Raw genomic sequence first — 19,290 nt, forward strand, 5'->3', positions numbered from 1 at the left:
GAGCAGAAAAACTTAGCTTTGAGACGCAGGAATCAGACTGGTCTCCAAGAATCCAGCAGGATCACCAGCAAGGCAGAAGGGCGTCGGCTGCCTTATATCCAGTCCTCAACTCCAGCCACCCAGTCATCATCTAGCTGCCCAGGTGTTTGGTAATCAGCCTCACTACCTTCCTTCACCAGAGGATGGAGTTCATCAGACCTCAACGGTGACGGGAAAAATGAACTCACAACACCACTGTCAGTCTCCGACAGCAGCATTCACAGTGCCATCAGGGGGTTTACTGTTGTGACAGCCCATTACCAGCCTTGTGACGCGATCGTAGGGTGCTCATGGGTTGCCATGATGGCCATGGGTCTCCTGAAGATCCCATTGCCTGGCATGACGCTTCTCCTATTAACGCCAGCTTCTGGTTGGGATTTCTTGAAGTCCATGATTTCTGCTATGTACAGCATTACTTTTGGTATGGCTGTATATATTACACATAGAGTTGAGCGACTTTGGCCGGATCGGGTTTCATGAAACAAAATTTGTTTCAGATGAAACTGGTCCGACTAGGGCAAAAAAAGTCGGAGTTTCGTCCGAAACCCGACCCCAATGCAAGCCAATGGGGAATAAAAGTTGGCATTGAGAGGATGAATGTCATCTGCTCAATTCCGACTTTTATTTCCCATTGACTTGCATTGGGGTCGGGTTTTGGATGAAACTCTGACTTTTTTCGCCCTAGTCGGACCAGTTTCATCTGAAACAAATTTTGTTTCATGAAACCCGATCCGACCAAAGTCGCTCAACTCTAATTACAAGTGATCAGACGATTGCAGGTTCAAGTTCCCTAAGAGGACTAACAAGTAATATGAAAAAAATAATAATATAAAAGTAGAGCATATGTACAAAGATAGAGTATATGTACAAAATTAACATAATGTGTAACAGTGGCAAATAAAAATGTATTTCTATCTATGAGTCCTGTGTTTTGGGTTTCCTGTGTGATTGGTGTTGTCACTCACTGATTTCTAGGCAAGTATGGTATATTATATTAATAAAATGAGGTATGGAATGAGGGAATGCCCCATGTGGAGCACAGTTAATAAATTACTCCTTCTTTAAGGCTTTATTTTGTCCTTATTAGGGTTGATAGCTGGAGGCATTATTATTATTATAACACTTTCACTATAAGGCTACTTTCACACATCTGGTGTGTGGGGTCCGGCAGCGTGCGGCGAAAAGAGAATAGCGGGTTAATAGAACAATTCCTTAATATTGTTTAAAATCTGTGTTTATTTTTTACTTTATAACCTTCAAGGTTGAACTGTGACGGGAACCTTTAGAAGGTCCATGACTGCCACTGCATCTCATTAGTACTTTACAATAAAGTCACAGAGGGGCAGTGGTTGCCAGGGTAGCCGTACAGAAATTCCAGTACAGTCCATAAAAATAGAGCACTTTTTTCACCTGTCCATGAAAAAATTTAAGGAGTTCGTGATTCTTTCAAGCTGAAGAAATTTAGGCAGACTATTTGGATTGTAATTACCTTTATTTTACATTTTCCAATTAATGCAGCTAATGTTTTAATATCAGTATTATGGGCTGTAAACATATATCACTTATAATTACAGTAATTTATTATGGTTTTACAATGTGTCCGTAAAAAAAATATTGTCTGATTTTTTGATAAACTGTCCAGAAAAAAAAGTCAGGATGGCAACTCTGGCAGTTGTCCAAATAGACACCCGGGCAGGATCCCTCAAATTAAATGTCGCTGTCAGCAATAGCTTTGCCATGAAGATGCTGGATGCAGGAGTGTAACGATTGCAGTTGCAGAGGGTGCTACTGTGACTAGGCCTGGGGTCCACCGACGTGGGTTTCACCTGGATGTACGTCCTTGATTAAACATTCAGGTGGTATGCATTGCGGCGAAGAGACCTGCCAGTGTGGCACCCCTGAGTGTTCAGTCACCACAGAGGTACTGCACCTCACCAGAGGTGTGGTACCCCACTCTCAGGTAAGGAGGGAGGAGCACCACCCAGGACTCTAACACATGCACCCAACACACACTACAGCAGCAGGGCACCCTGGATGTACCCTACGGGAGGATGATCTCATCCCTGGCTGGGTAGTATAGGGTGTTGGGAGGTGGGTGGAGATGGTAGGAAGAAAGGGGAGGAGCTTAGAGAGCGGAAAGAACAGTGCAGAGAGAGTGAGTCAGATGTGAGGAGAAAGTGAAAGTGGAGAGGCGTGTGGTGAAGCAGTTCCCTGTAAGGAGGAGCTGCAGAAGGAGAGAAACAGAGTGAGTCAGCAGGAGGAAAAGCTGGAGGAAGGAGCTGACAGGACTGGTAAGTTAGAGTGCTGACAGGAAAGTTAGAGAAGAAGTGAAGAGGGAGAAGGAAGCTCCCAGGAGGACAGAAAGGATCCTAGAGGCACAGTGCAGCGACCATACTGCCCATGGGATGCTGACTAACATTGGGTGGATGGATCAGGTCACAGTGGGGTACCGGCTCCCTAGCCTAGTGGAGAGATCATCAGACTCAACTAGCAAGCCGGAGGCAGAGGCACCTTTAGGTGTTGCAGCCACAAGCCACAAGCCACAGTTATCTTTGCCAAAAAAGGCAGCCATATAGGAGCAAGGGGACGCAGAGAGGACATCGCCCGACAAGGTCCACTGCTGCTGGCTTGGGACACTGACTGTGAGGTGTTGGGCAGGAGAGGCAGTCAGCCAACACAGTGAGACGGCAGGAGAGGCATATACTGAAGGGAGTCCTGGGAAGGTGTATTCTGATCTACCTGGGAGTTTGCTGGACCCTTCACCTGGAGGACACAGTGCCACGGTATCCGTGTACACAAGAACTGTGAGTAAAGCATTAGAAACTGCACCCAGCTGTGTCCTCTGAATTCTTCCTGCATCACCTACTCAGCACTGCTACATCCTTTGCCAAATACTACATTATTACTATCGTGAACATATTACAACTCCTCTGGGACAAAGCTCTGCCTGTGGAAAGCTGTACCAACTCTGCTGCATCACCATCAGTGCCAGAGGATCTGCTCTGCAGCGCTGGTCACCTCTGACTGGAAACCACAGGTGGCGTCACAAACACTTTATCACAAACTCTTTATAAACTTTATCTCCCTTGTAAATATCCCCTTTTATTGGACGCCAAGGGCCACGGACCGGGTCACCGCTTCCATGACACATCCCCTTTTAATACCAGCCCGATACCGAGTATCCTCACTGCCCTGGTGGGCGATCCACCAGCTCCCTGTCCTGCAATTAACGCCACCGGCCAGTCAGAGGCTGGCAGCTGACTTCAGCTTGCCAGTGACACGTGGTGGATGGCAGTGTCTTCATGCCGGCACACTAAAATCAGCTGTTGTCTCCTGGCCCTACTGCAGAAGAGGATGCCGTGCATTGTGGGAGTGGGGGAAGGGAAGAATGATCATTTGCTTCTTTTTAAAATGTGCTGGAGAAGAAATTAAGTGGCCCAGGATGGGGGCATTATAGCAGGATGGGGGGAATTATACCAGAATGGGGATTATTAGTCATTACACCAGAATGGGGACACTATTTCAGAATGGAGACACTATCTCAGAATGGGGACATTATACCAGAATAGGTGACATTATACCAAAATGGGGATATTATACCTGATTAGGACATTTTACTAGGATGGGGGAAGTTATACCAGGATGGGGATATTATAACTGGAAGGGGCACAGGATGGGGGAAAATCTTAAAGCCTAGCATGGAGGGCAAGAATTGCAAGAATTCTGGTGTATTTTGTTAGCAAATTTCTTGCAGTATCTTTTGACACATGAAAATTTACTAACCACATTCCACATTTGTTAGAGATGGGTTAATAATGGTGTCATCAATCTCCACAGATACTTTAATGCTAGCAATAAATTCAAGGCCTGAGGATCATACAACCTAGCTTCTCTTGAAAGTATATTAAATGGAAGGAATTAAGAATGGAGCATTTGTTGGCCTCTACTACCTGAACGGGCTTTTTTTCATTTTTGGACTGTCCTCGGTAATCCCCTGAAAACTACATTGGTAGCAAGACAGACACTATCAATGCTAACTTCCAGGGCCGGCATCACCACCCGGCGCACACAGGCAAGTGCTAGGGCCCTGGACAGATGGGGGTTCCACTTGCCATCAGGGACACTTGCACACTATGGAGCTCTTGAGATGGAGGGCCCGGTGCCAGCATTGGCACAGGTCCCCTCCGCCCCGCACTTTAAACTGTCTCAAACACTTTAAACTGTCTCAAATACTCACCTCTCCCCATTTTCCGCTGCTCCAATCTCCTCTACTCCAGTCTTCTCAACGTCTTCTGACTCTGTGTGGCAATTCAGTGCAGAGGGTGCTGTGACATGATTACAGTGCGCACTCTGTGCAGATAGTCAGGAGGAGTCGTTGCGGAGACAGCAGAGACCAGAGCAGCGTGAAACAGGGAGAGGTGAGTATTTGATTACATTTTTTTTTAAATGGAGCATTATATGGGGCCCATTATACTGTATGAAGCAATATATGGGGCAATTATACTGTATGTAGCACTATTTCAAGCCAATATACTGTATGGAGCAATATATAGAGCCCATTATACTGTATGGAGGAATATATGGAGCTCGTTATAATGTATGGAGCATTATATTGGGCTCATTATACTGTACTGTACAGAGCAATATATGGGGACCATTATATTGCATGGAGAAAAATAAAGGGCTCATTACACTGTATGGAGGATGTGGTGCCCATTATATTGTATGGAGTAATATATGGTGCCCATAATACACTTATGGGGAACTATGTGGTGCCCAAAATGCTGTATGAAGGAAAATTCCCCCAGGTCACGCACTGTGTGTGGCAAGGATTTGCCGATTTCTGAGCTATTGTAGAATTTACAATAGATATCAATCATATAATGTAAGAAGTAAGTGAAACCTTTGGCACTGCACTATACCTATATTTCTCTGTCATATCTGTGCATCATGAATCGTGGTATGTGTTAAAGGGGCCCACTGAGACTTTTTCACCTGGGGACCACGAAAAACTGTAGCCAGTCCTCCTAACTACATTAGTCTTTGCTAGAATTCTGCAATAGTGGAGATATAGCCCAAATACGAATTGTAATTACAAAATAAATATAATTTATTACTTCTTTCATTAAATAACAAGTACAAATATGGCAGAGAATCAATACCCCATGAATTAACCCCTTCACGCCGCAGCCCTTTTTCGTTTTTGCTTTTCTGTTTTTTGATCTAATAACTTTTTTATTTTTCTGTTAATATGGCCATATGAGGGCTTGTTTTTTACTGGACGAGTTGTATTTTTGAACAACACCATTGGTTGTACCATATCGTGTACTGGAAAACAGGAAAAAAATTCCAAGTGCAGTGAAATTGCAAAAAAAAGGGCAATTCCACATCTGCTTTTTGGATTTTTTTTTACCATGTTCACCAAATGGTAAAACTGACCGGCCAGCATTGAAATGTTCTATTTTTGCGCATTCATTTTTGCTTATTAATTTTTATTTTGCAATTGTTTTTGGAGATTTTTTATTTACCATGTTCACTAAATGCTAAAAATGACCTGGCAATATGATTCCTCAGGTCAGAATGACTACGCAGATACCAAACATGTATAGGTTCTTTTTTATTTACATGATGTAATAAAATTCAAAAAAAAGTCAGCATTTTCTTAGATGTATAGTGTCTCCATCTTTCGTGATCTGAGGCTAAGTGAGGGCTTATTTTTGTGCCCTGAGCTGTCATTTTTATTTATGTAATTTTGGGGTAGATATGATAGTTTGATTGCCTGTTATTACATTTTATTGCAATGTTGCGGAGGCCAAATAAAAACATAATTCTGGGGCTTTGATTTTTTTCTCTTTACATCGTTTACTAAGCTGATTAATTTACTTTATATTTTGATGGATTAGACATTTCTGAACGCAGTGGCACCAAATATGTGTATTTTTTCATTGTTTTGTCAATGGGACAAAAGGGCAGTGATTTGAACTTTTGTGCTTTTTTATTTTTTTTGTATTTTTTAAAACTTTTATTTTTTTACTTTTTACTAGCTTGAATAGTTCCCTTAGGAGACTTGAAGCTGCGATCATCCAATTTCCTGTGCTACACATAGAGCTCTGTGATCATGTTACGGGCACGCAGATGGGAGTGTGGAATAATGCAGACCTATGACGATGCGTCATGGGCGCTGATGTTATGAGCCGATTGTAACGCGCTTCCGGCCTGCGCGTGTTGAATACCGCTGTCAGTGATTGACAGCGGCATTTAACTGGCTAACAGCTGAACAGCTTCGGGTGGATTTCGAATCCACCTGCGGCTGTTAGAAGCACAAGACAGCTTATCAGATCACCTGTTATGTGCGGGCAAAGATGCTGACTCAGAGTTAGAGCCCGCATCAAATGCAGGGACACGACCTTTGATGTACCTATTCGTCAAAGGTAGTGAAGGGGTTAAAAGAAGCAAGGATAAAAAGTGGGACAATAGGTGAACTTTACCATTGTAAACCCTGGCTGTGTAAATCACAAAAACCACAAGGAAGCTCTGCCAGCCCCTTTGCACATTTGCTGATCTGCTTTATCTGTAGGGTGAGCTACATACAGTATGTACCAATCACCAAACTCATAGATGACAGGCTACGCTATATAAGTAGTATTTCATTCTGTTACTAAGACACCAATTCAATGAGACCGGTGTTATACCCGAGTCTTAATGAGAGGCATGAAGAAATACCCTCCACCAAATTTATTACAGAGGTTCTCCGAGAAATGTAATAAAATAAATTATACACATTTAAATTTGGCATATTTTTCTCAAAAACTTTTTTGAGCAAAAAAAGTGTGTTACAAAATTACTTACTTGTATTTATTTTCTGAAGGGAAATATGTTTTTCTAGTTGCCGCCGTAGTTTAACTTCTGCACCATACTTGCCAGTTGTACCATTGTCAGCCAGAATAAAATGTGAGTGCATACTGTTTAATACCGTTAATTTGCTCATGGGATTAGACATGGTCTGATATGGTCGAACCACCTATAGGATTAAATAAAAAAAGAAATAAAATGCCTATGTACTGAAAGCAGCTCCCTAGACAATCTACAGTAGCCTTACCTACATCGTCTGAAGGTATCATGGATTCTCATGAAGAGGTGATTCCATCTTGTTACATGGCAAAAATGATAATACTACAGTTTTCCATGTATCTGTCTATTCATATAGTTTTGTATTCTTTAATAATACATATTCTTTCATATAAAAGTTTATTTTGCATTGCATTAAGAAAATAAATAGCTGTTGTGCAAATGAATGTCAAATTAAGGCCTCCTTCATACGTCCTGGTGATTCCGGTTCTGGAAAAAACAGTGCTAGTGAGATCCATGGTCCGTGTCCATGTAACTACATGTGTCACATTACTTACTGCTCACCACAGCATCCGGACATAGTAGAGTCATTACTAACCCCTGGGCTTGAAGATAGCGGACGATACATAGCTGACATCAACTCCAAAACCATTACACTGCTTGCCAATGCACCAGGGCAAGCAGAAGAGTGGAGGCTAAGTGCCAGAAGCTGCCCAACTAATGGATGCACCATTTCTGTGGTGGCTGAGGGCTGGTGTTATTAGTCTGGGAGGGGGCCAATATCTCCTTCCAGGGGAGGAAGGAAAAAAGTAAACAGATAGCACAGGATGGGATCACAAATGCTTCTTTCTGTGAGGTAAAATATTTTTTCTGTGAGGTAAAACATTATTTTTAAACTGCAGGGAAATGCTTTACCTCACACAAAGAATCAGTTGCACTCACAGGCAATCCTTTCTTTATTTTCTCTTTTGCGTCCTACCCTGCTCAGGAGCTGTGGTATGATCAGTCCATGTTCCAGCACGGTAAGACACAGTCAGGGCCGGGATGAATGGTAGGCAAGGTAGGCACCTGCCTAGGTCACCACCTCTTACTTACCTGAGGGGAATCACTCTTTGACAAGGAAAATTGCTGAATATCTGCAGTCGCCTGACATCTTCCTGCCGCTGCAGACATTCAGCAGAGTGATGGCATATAAGGGAGAAGTTTCAGTCCCTGACACCGTTCACCCCTCTCTTGTCCTGCGCCCTGGCCGTTGCTCCCTCTCTGCTCTCAATATAATTTACGTCTGTCAGATGCGAATGCAGTTGCTGTGTATGTGCTGCAGCCTGTGCCTTTTTGGAAAAGGCACACTCAGGAGACATTGGATGGCACGGTGCAGTGACGTCATCGTGCCATCCAGTGTCCACTGCTTCACTTCCCAGAAGAGGAGACAGTGGATATGAGCCTAGATTAGGTGAACATAAGCTTTTTTTTTTAAAATAAATGTTATATTATTGTACATGGGGGCATAAAATGAGGTGAGGGGCTGTGCCGATGAGGGAAATAAAATGAGAGGCTGTGCAGATGGAGGAATAAGCTGAAGGGCTGTTCATATGGGGGAATAAAAATGAGGGGCTGAGCAGATGAGGCAATAAACTGAAGGGCTATGCAGATGGGGGAATAAACTGACGGGCTGTGCAGATGGGGGAAATAAGCTGAGGACCTGTGCAGAGTGGCGATAAAATGAAGAGCTGTGCAGGTGGGGAAATAAAATGAGGGCTGTACAGATGGGGAAATAAGTGGAGGGGCTGTGCAGATGGGGCAATAAACTGAGGGGCTGTGAAGATGGGGGAATAAATTGATGGGCTTTGCAAATGGGGGAAATAAGCTGAGTAGATGGAAAGGATAAAATGTGGGACTGTGGAGATGCCCCCCAATAAACAGAATCACTGTGCAGATGGGGGGCAATAAACTGAGGAGCTGTGCAGATCGGAGGAATAAAATGAGGGGCTATGCAGTGGGCACAAAATGAAGCTCTTTTCAGGGGAAGCATGAAATGAGAGGCAGTGCGGGGGCCATGAAATGATGGGCTGGGAAGGGGGGACAGCAAAGTATATGAGGAGCTGTGGTGACCATATTTTATATAGGGCTTTGAAGGTCAATATACTTGGGGCTGTGGGGACCATACTGAATATGGTGCTGTGGTGAATATAATACTGTTTGCAGTGTTGTTTATGGGCCATAATACTGTATGGGGTGTTGTGGGGATCATCATAATATACATGAGGCTGTTTTGGATATCATACTATTTATGGGGGTCTGTGGTGAACACAGTACTATATATGGGGGGCTGTGGTGGTGACCATACTGTGTAGAGGGACCATGTGAGGAGTGGTTACAGTGTGAAGAGGGCAGCGTGGTGGGCAGTATGAAGGCATCATGTGAAAAGGGGCACAGAATTGATATGGCGTGGGGACAGCGCACAATAGAGGCAAAATATGGAAAGGGGTTATCATGGTGAGGGTCAGTGTGGAGATATAGAAAATGTAATGGAAAATTAGAGGGGGTACGTCCATGGTATAGGCAGTGGTTCATAATGGCAGATGGTGTGATGGTTATTGCTGACAAGATGGTGGCCCGATTCTAACGCATCGGGTGTTCTAGAATATATATGCAGTTTATTTTTGAAGATTTAATGATAATGCAATAATGCACCCCCCAATCCTGATATGTATGGTTCTCTCACCCCCAATCCTGATATGCATGCTACCCCTCAACCCCCTATCCTGGAATGCATGGTCCCCTGACTGCCCAATCCTGGAATGCATGGTCCTCTCCCCCCCAATCCTGGTATGCATTGTCCTCTCACCTCTCTTTCCTGGTATGCATGGTCTTCTTACTCCCCTTTCGGGGTATGCATGGTCCCCTCACCCCCCAATCCTGGAATGCATGGTCCTCTCACCCCCCAATCCTGGTATGCATGGTCCTCTCACCCCTCTTTCCTGGTATGCATGGTCCTCTTACCCCCCTTTCGGGGTGTGCATGATCCCCTCACCCCCCAATCCTGGTATGCATGGTCCTCTCACCCCCTAATCCTGGTATGCATGGTCCCCTCACCCCCCTATCCTGGTTTGCATGGTCCCCTCACCCCCAATCCTGGTATGCATGGTCCTCTTACCCTCCTTTTGGGGTATGCATAGTCCCCTCACCCCCCAGTCCTGGTATGCATGGTCCTCTCACCCCCCAATTCTGGTATGCATGGTCCCCTCACCCTCCTATCCTGGTATGCATGGTCCCCTCACCCCCCTTTCTTGGTATGCATGGTCCTCTCACACCCCAATCTTGGTAAATATGCTCACCGTCACCCCCCTTTCCTGGTATGTATGGTCCCCTCACCCCCCAATCCTGGTATGCATGGTCCTCTTACCCCCCTTTTGGGGTATGCATGGTCCCATCACCCCCCTGTCCTGGTATGCATGGTCCCCTCACCCCCAATCCTGATATGCATGGTCCCCTCACCCCCTATCCTGGTATGCATGGTCCTATCACCCCCCTATCCTGGTATGCATGGTGCCCTCACCCCCCAATCCTGGTATGCATGGTCCTCTCACCCCAGAATCTTGATATGCATGGTCCCCTCACCCCCCAATCCTGATATGCAGGGTCCCCTCACCCCCCTATCCTGGTATGCATGGTTCCCTCACCCCCCTTTCCGTGTAGCCGTGACCAATCAGCGTCGTGGCCCTCTGTCCGCCACCAATCAGCAACGCGGCCCTGTAGCCGCGACCAATCACTGCCGCGGCCCTGTACAAAAATAATATTAAAAAATAAAAAAAAGTTATTATCAGCGGTCTAAGCCGCAAAGCATTACCGGGAACGCGAGGCCAGGCGCGTGGAAAGAAGACAGGAGGCCGTCGGAAGGTGAGAATAACTTTTTTAAATTTTAATTCTCTTTTTTACAGATTAAGGCCTGTGCCTGCCAATCGGCGGCAGGCACAACTTACCGTTACAAACAGCTGCGCCTGTCGCTGATTGGTGGTGGCCTGGCGGGGGCCTGGCGACCGCGACCAATCGGCGGCCCGCGATTTCGGTTACAGACAGACAATAATGCGTCTATATATATAGATAATGGTAGACAGTGTGGAGGCCATATACCATATACCATAGAAGACTTATTTAGGGTCACAATGTGGACAGGCATTTTTATGCAGAGGGCATTTTAATAACACTCTTATTTTTAAGAGCACTGTGTCGGGATGTGCTGCAAAAGCCCGGAGAAGAGGGAGGTCTGCAGAGAACAGCTGTGGTGTTAATAACAACTCCCATTATCTCATTACCATTGTTAAGGACATACTGGGAGTTGTAGGTTCATGAAATACAATTGTTTATGCAGCTGACTTGATGTTATAATTGACTGTTGTACTAAGTTTGGTTCTTGTATTGAAGTACTATTGATTCTGATCATGTATTCATGAACGTATGGTGGTTCTGGTGACCTATTCATATACTGATGGAGGTTTTGGTGACATATGAATTTACTCATGGTGGTTCAGATGATGTAGTCAAGTACTGATGGTGGGTCTGTTGACATATTCATGTACTGATGGTGGATCTAGTGATGCATTCATTTACTAATGGTGGTTCTGGTGATGTATTCATGAACTGATGGTGATTCTGGTGATGCATTTATTTACTGATGATGCTTCTGGTGCCATACTCATATACTATTGATGGCTCTGGTGCACTAATTATGTATTGATGATAATTTTGGCTTTGTATTCATGTACTTATGATGGTTTTGATTATGAATATATCACCAGAATCATCATCACGACATGAATACAGCACCAGAACAACCATCAGTACATAAATATGTCACCAGAACTGGAATAGATCACCAGAACCACCATCAGTTTTGTGCAAGCTGTATTTATAGCATGATGGACGCAAAAGCCATCAAACATATCCCTTTATTGGTCATCAGAGTTTGCAACCTAACCCATTAGAGGGGAAATAGGGATGTGCATTAGAGGTCCTTTTACTTTAGTCTCTGAGCCATTCCTTTGCTTTGGGATGGGGGTGCCATTGGCTTCATCAGCTTAGGGCACTAATATACTTTGACCCATCCCAACCATTACACAGTATATAGCAGAAACACATTTATAAGATTATCTCAGCACAGGCATACTTTTTTTTCTAACAGATCCAGTTGTGTAGCTTATTATTCCAAGATCTATTAATTAAAATGTACTTTGTGCTTGGGACAACTATTTAATATATTATTATCATTACTATTATTCATCCATGTATTTAGTATTTTCAAAAGGTCTAGATTATTTTTTGAATGTGCACAGGAAACTGCACTAATGTAAAATATTAAGATAAGATATATATAATACCAGTAATGATGTAATATCATATGCATGCGTTCGAGGTTTTTTGTTGTAAATTAAAAATAAAAGACTAATAAAAATCTATTGAAACAGAAAATAATCCAGATAATACTGACTGTACAGTATGTACAGCTCACTACACCATGTTATAACAGCATGTATTGCCCAGAAGGGTTATTATACTAAATTTGATTTAGATGTTTGCGTTAATAGCAGAAATAGATGCAGGGAAAAAACTATCATCAACACATAAACATTAACATTAATAATGACATTGGGGCTGCTACAGATTCAGGTCCTATCTTTTAATGGGTGGTATCAAAAGAAAATGAACTACAGAATTTCTTTAACTTTCTCTCTTGCAAGTGGGTTGACTCACATTAAAAATATATATTTGGATCAATACATACAGTATGTATGATGCATTAATTACTATGTTTGAGGGTGCAGCTATATGTTGAGTAACAATTACATAACATACAGTGGTAGAAATGACTTACATCTTTACCAATAAGGTCCTCTTGGTTTTCTACTATACCCCATGGGGCAATACCAATTGTGCAGATCTTGCCTCTTGACTTGGATGCATGGTCTTTCAAAGCATCACCTACATGGCGAATGACACCTAGAAAGTTGTGCGACACATGAAACAGTATAAATGCAAGAATTTATGGACAGAGTTAGTTATGTTTATTTGAAATAGGAATAATAATAATAATAATTTTATTTCTATAGCGCCAACATATTCCGCAGCACTTTACATTATAGAGAGGACTTGTAGAGAAATGTTTATGAGGTGTAGATAACAAGAGCGAGCCAGTGATTGGATGTGGGGGGACAATGAAAGCTTGGAATCAAGTATAACCCCAAGTCAGCGGGCATGTTGCTGGGGAGTAATGGTGGAACCACACACGGAAAAGACAATGTCGGGCATAGGTAGGTTAGCAGAGGGAGAAAACACGAGGAGTTCAGTTTTTGACAGGTTAAATTTCAGACAGAGGGAGGACATGATGTTAGAGACAGCGGTAAGACAATCACTGGTGTTTTCTAAAAAGGCAGGTGTGATATCAGGAAAAGAAGAGTATAATTGGGTGTCATCAGCATAGAGATGGTACTGGAAACCAAATCTACTGATTGTTTGTCCAGTAGGGACAGTATACAAAGAGAAGAGAAGGGGGCCTAGGACTGATCCTTGAGGAACCGCAACAGTAAGGAGGAGGAACCAACAAAAGATACTGTGAAGAAGCGGTCAGAGAGATATCAGGAGAACCAGGAGAGAGTGGTGTCCTTGAGGCCGATGGAGCGGAGCATAGTGAGGAGCTGATGATCCACAGTGTTGAATGCTGCGGAGAGATCCAAGAGAATTAGTATGGAGTAGTGACCATTAGATTTAGCTGTTAGTAGATCATTAGAGATTTTAGTGAGGGCAGTTTCAGTACAGTGTAAAGAGTGGAAACTGGATTGTAGAGGGTCGAAGAGAGAGTAATCTGAGAGTTAGCGGATAAGATGGGTGTGGACCAGGCATTCCTGGAGTTTAGAGATGAAGGGAAGATTAGAGACAGGTCTATAGTTAGCGGCACAGTTTTGTTTGAGGGATGGTTTTTTAAGTAATGGATATACAGTTGTGGCCAAAAGTATTGACACCCCTGCAATTCTGTCAGATAATACTCAGTTTCTTCCTGAAAATGATTGCAAACACAAATTCTTTGGTATTATTATCTTCATTTAATTTGTCTTAAATGAAAAAACACAAAAGAGAATGAAGCAAAAAGCAAAACATTGATCATTTCACACAAAACTCCAAAAATGGGCCAGACAAATGTATTGGCACCCTCAGCCTAATACTTGGTTGCACAACCTTTAGCCAAAATAACTGCGACCAACCGCTTCCGGTAACCATCAATGAGTTTCTTACAATGCTCTGCTGGAATTTTAGACCATTCTTCTTTGGCAAACTGCTCCAGGTCCCTGATATTTGAAGGGTTCCTTCTCCAAACTGCCATTTTTAGATCTCTCCACAGGTGTTCCATGGGATTCAGGTCTGGACTCATTGCTGGCCACCTTAGAAGTCTCCAGTGCATTCTCTCAAACCATTTTCTAATGATTTTTGAAGTGTGTTTTGGGTCATTGTCCTGCTGGAAGACCCATGACCTCTGAGGGAGACCCAGCTTTCTCACACTGGGCCCTACATTATGCTGAAAATTTGTTGGTAGTCTTCAGACTTCATAATGCCATGCACACGGTCAAGCAGTCCAGTGCCAGAGGCAGCAAAGCAACCCCAAAACATCAGGGAACCTCTGCCATGTTTGACTGTAGGGACCGTGTTCTTTTCTTTGAATGCCTCTTTTTTACTCCTGTAAACTCTATATTGATGCCTTTGCCCAAAAAGCTCTACTTTTGTCTCATCTGACCAGAGAACATTCTTCCAAAATGTTTTAGGCTTTTCAGGTAAGGTTTGGCAAACTCCAGCCTGGCTTTTTTTATGTCTCGGGGTAAGAAGTGGGGTCTTTCTGGGTCTCCTACCATACAGTCCCTTTTCATTCAGACGCCGACGGATAGTACGGGTTGACACTGTTGTACCCTCGGACTGCAGGGCAGCTTGAACTTGTTTGGATGTTAGTCGAGGTTCTTTATCCAACATCCGCACAATCTTGCGTTGAAATCTCTTGTCATTTTTTTCTTTTCCGTCCACATCTAGGGAGGTTAGCCACAGTGCCATGGGCTTTAAACTTCTTGATGACACTGCGCACGGTAGACACAGGAACATTCAGTTCTTTGGAGATGGGCTTGTAGCCTTGAGATTGCTCATGCTTCCTCACAATTTGGTTTCTCAATTCCTCAGACAGTTCTTTGGTCTTCTTTCTTTTCTCCGTGCTCAATGTGGTACACACAAGGACACAGGACAGAGGTTGAGTCAACTTTAATCCATGTCAACTGGCTGCAAGTGTGATTTAGTTATTGCCAACACCTGTTAGGTGCCACAGGTAAGTTACAGGTGCTTTTAATTACACAAATTAGAGAAGCATCACATGATTTTTCGAACAGTGCCAATACGTTTGTGCACCCTCTTTTTTATGTTTGGTGTGGAACTATATCCAATTTGGCTTTAGGACAATTCTTTTTGTGTTTTTTCATTTAAGACAAATTAAATGAAGATAATAATACCAAAGAATTTGTGTTTGCAATCATTTTCAGAAAGAAACTGAGTGTTATCTGACAGAATTGCAGGGGTGTCAATACTTTTGGCCACAACTGTATGATGGCATGCTTAAATGAGGAGTGAAAGATACTGGAAGAGAGAGAGAGGTTGAATATTTTTGTTAGGTGAGTGGTGCCATCAGGGGAAAGGGACTGGAGGAGATGTGAGAGAATGGGGTCACTGGTGCAAGTGGTAGGGCGACAAGATGCAAGGAGCCTAATTACTTCTTCTTCTGTGACTGGTTCAAAATAAGAGAGTGACCTAGATACAGTGGGGGACGGAGGACAGTGCATGGTATGAGGGGATTGGGAGATAATTTCCTGTCAGATATTTTTTAGTTTTTTCTTTGAAATAATTGGCCAGATCGTCAGTGCAGGGATCTGTGGTTGGTGCCTGCACTCTTGGGTTGAGTAGGGAATGAAAAGTGTCAAAAGATGTTTCGGGTTATTGGATAGTGAGGTGATGAGTGTGTTGAAATAGGTTTGTGTAGAGTGATGAAGTGCAGTGTTGTATGTTTTAAGCATAAACTTATAATGGATGAAATCTTTGAGTAGATTGGATTTTCTCCACAGACGTTCAGCGCACCTGGAGCACCGCTGCAGGAAACGTGTTTGCAGCATGTGCCACGGTTGTCGCCATCTGTGCCTAGTTGTTCTATGTATAGGAGTTGCAGTTTCATCCAGGGCACTTTGAAGTGTTTCATTAATGCTTCAGTGCAGAATTAGGACATGAGAGGGAGGAGATAGGGGCCAGTGATGACTGCAAGTTCTTCATACCTTTCTGAGTGTTAATGGCCTGTATGTGTCTATAAGTGTGGAAAGTGGGGGTGACCTGAGTGGGATGGCAGTTCTTGCTAGAGAATGAAAGAAAGTTGTGGTCAGAGAGTGGAAGAGGGGAGTTTGTGAAATCATCCACTGAGCAGAGCCGGAAGAAGACCAAGTTGAGGGAGTTTCTGTCTTCATGCGTAGGAGAGTTAGTAAGATGCAAAAGGCTGAAGGAGGAGGTTAGCGATAAAAGCTGAGTAGCAGATGGGGAGAGGGGAAAAGCAATGGGGATGTTGAAATCACCCATGATGAAGGTGGGGATGTCTCAGGTGAGAAAATATGGACGCCAGGTGACAAAGTGATCCAGGAACTGATGGTAGGGGCCTGGAGGACGATTCAACACCACCACTCGCATGGAGAAGGGGATGTAGAGTCTGACAGCATGGACCTCAAAAGAAGGGAAGACAAGTGAAGATACTTGAGGGATAACCTGAAATGTTCATTTGGGTGATAGGAGCAGACCAATGCCTCCACCTGCTCTGTTGCCCGATCTTGGGGTATGAGAGAAGTGCAGTCCACCATATGAGAGAGCAGTAGCAGCAGTGGGGTCTGACTGCTGGATCCAGGTTTCAGTAAGGGCCAGAAGGTTAAGAGAATCAGAAATGAAGAAGTCATGGATGAAGAGGAGTTTATTACACACTGAGCGAGGATTCCAAAAGGCACAATTAAAAGAGACAGAAGGAAGCAGGGAATATTAATAAGATTAGAGGGGTTTCTGAGTGCAGTAGTTGGGGGGATTGACTTGCTATAAAATTGGGGGCCAGGGTTGGGGAGATATCTCCTGTGACTAGGAGAAGGAGGATAGAAAGAGTGAGTAGATGGTTAAGCGATTTGGGGGAGCGTCTCGTGTGTTGGATGGTGGGACTGAATGGATCTGTGCTGTTTAGCAATGTGAAAAGAGCATGAGTACTATACATAGGAGATGAAAGGACAGAGGGGCTGATATGGATGGAGTGCAAAGAGTAAATGCAAGGGTGGTGGATGTAAGTGAATGCAGCAGCCAGGATATAAATTATACAAATGCATATAGTGAAAATTTGTTGTAATCCAAGTGTACTGGGAATAGATTTGTTTAATTGTTTTACCTGTCTCCTGCCCTGTCTAACTGCTATGGTATAACTAGGCAGGATAGGAATCTTACAGAGGTTGTTTTAGGCAATACGGGTTTGTTAGAAGAGTTTGTGGATGGTACTGTGGGCTGATCACGGGGGGGCGTGCTCCTGAGACCACCTGCAATCTATTGGGGAAAACAGCGCTAAGTGTTAATTTATTCTGTAGCTTCACTTATTAAAATCAATGGTCTGTTTATGAAATGCACTAATAGGTCCTTCAGAAGCAAAAAAGCTCTCTAGCTGCTGTTTGCGCCAACTAATTAAATGGGTGTTCCGAATAAGAGACACCAATCATTCAGCTCAAACGTCACTAAAATACTACTTGAAATTAGCTATGAATATGTCTTCATACAGGTTTAACTTTAGTATGGTACTTTCACTTCTGCACTGGATAATCAGTAGACAAAGTGCTCAGTGAAGTTTCCCTTTAAAATGTCAGAAATAAATCTAACCATATTTTTAGAAATCTATCATCGTTTCCATCTAAGCGGAAAATATCCCTGAGCAAAATAGTTCATTCTGCTATTAGCAATAACAGTGCAGACTACTACTCCCCTGATAATGGCTTTGTCTTCTATCCTGTTGTATATCTACGTTTCCAGATTATTATGAAGAGAAAATAGCCCATGTAGATCTCTGTTGAGACTATCTGACATTATGAAGCTGACACTGCAGGTTGAATTTCAGAAAAAAAAAGGAATATTCTAAAATATCTGACACATCTGTGAGGTCCAATAGAATAGGAAATCCAAATATATGGATGACTTTTATAGATGTTTATCCTGGCCTTTGGCAAAATGCAGTCCAGATGTAACATTTTGAAAATATTCAGTGGGGGGCAAAAAGTATTTAGTCAGCCACCAATTGTGCAAGTTCTCCCACTTATAACAATGAGAGAGGCCTGTAATTGACATCATAGATAGACCACAACTATGAGAGTCAAAATGAGAAAACAAATCCAGAAAATCACCTTGTCTGATTTGGCAAGATTTATTTTTCAAATTATGGTGGAAAATAAGTATTTGGTCACCTAAAAACATGGAAGATTTCTGGCTCTCACAGACCTGTCATGAGCTTGATAATTGGTTGTGTCCCATTTAACAAAAAGTATTGCAGCAGGACAGTAACCAAATATTCCCAGAAGAATATTTAAAACACTGTAGGTGTCTCTTATGGTGCATTTGGAGCAGCCAACCTCGGCCAAATGATGCCCACCTATATACAAGTCAATTGGAGCTTGCTTGCTCCTGTATCAGATTGTTGAAGACCCATGAGAAGCTATTATGACCGTTCTCTCCTCACACAGAATCATGTTGTCAGCAGCACATTCCCTGTTTACATGGAGTGATGTGCTGCTGATAATGATGATTTTCTTGGGAGCACAAACAACCTTATTACCCTTCTCAGGTGATCACTGGTGATTATCGCTCATTGACTGAGTCTCTAAAAGCACCCATTGTTTAAAAGGAGCCTGTCATGTCAAAAAATGCTGTTGACCTGCAGATATAGGATTAATATGCAAGTTAATAGTGTTCTACAGACATGCAGCTGCTGCATTGAAACTGCAATTACTGGGAGGAAATGAATATTATTTCTCCAGGCAGCTTCCTGTTTTCAGTCATAGAGGCGGCGCGGCTTCAGTCACTGCATAATGAGAGGCAGCTGTAACCACACCTCGGCATTGACTGACAGCCGGCTCACCACTGCATCATTACCCCATATCTGCAAGTTACTAGGATCTGACATATCTTGATGGGTACAATTGAAGTAAAGAAATCTCCATAGAATCAATGCTAAGCTTCATTCTTCATTTCTTAAAACTCCATTGTGTTAGTCCTCTTTTAGTCCACCTGCTGAATTTTAAACCATGTTTGCACAGCTGTCAACATCCACTT

General features: G+C 43.1%; 1 protein-coding gene across 1 annotated transcript in view; it reads right to left on the minus strand.

Moving 5' to 3' along the window:
* The window catches only part of TRPM3 (transient receptor potential cation channel subfamily M member 3), a 710,253-nt gene that overhangs the window by 380,125 nt on the left and 310,838 nt on the right, over positions 1 to 19,290 (minus strand). The window contains exons 5-6 of the mRNA XM_073543729.1: positions 12,761 to 12,885; positions 6,889 to 7,060 (exon numbers count right to left, since the gene is read on the minus strand). Coding sequence (XP_073399830.1) covers positions 6,889 to 7,060; positions 12,761 to 12,885 — 297 coding nt within the window. The remainder of the gene's footprint in view (positions 1 to 6,888; positions 7,061 to 12,760; positions 12,886 to 19,290) is intronic.

Source organism: Dendrobates tinctorius, unplaced genomic scaffold, assembly GCF_039654945.1.
Source record: "Dendrobates tinctorius isolate UK_male_01 unplaced genomic scaffold, ASM3965494v1 ptg000134l, whole genome shotgun sequence".
Lineage (NCBI taxonomy): Eukaryota > Metazoa > Chordata > Amphibia > Anura > Dendrobatidae > Dendrobates > Dendrobates tinctorius.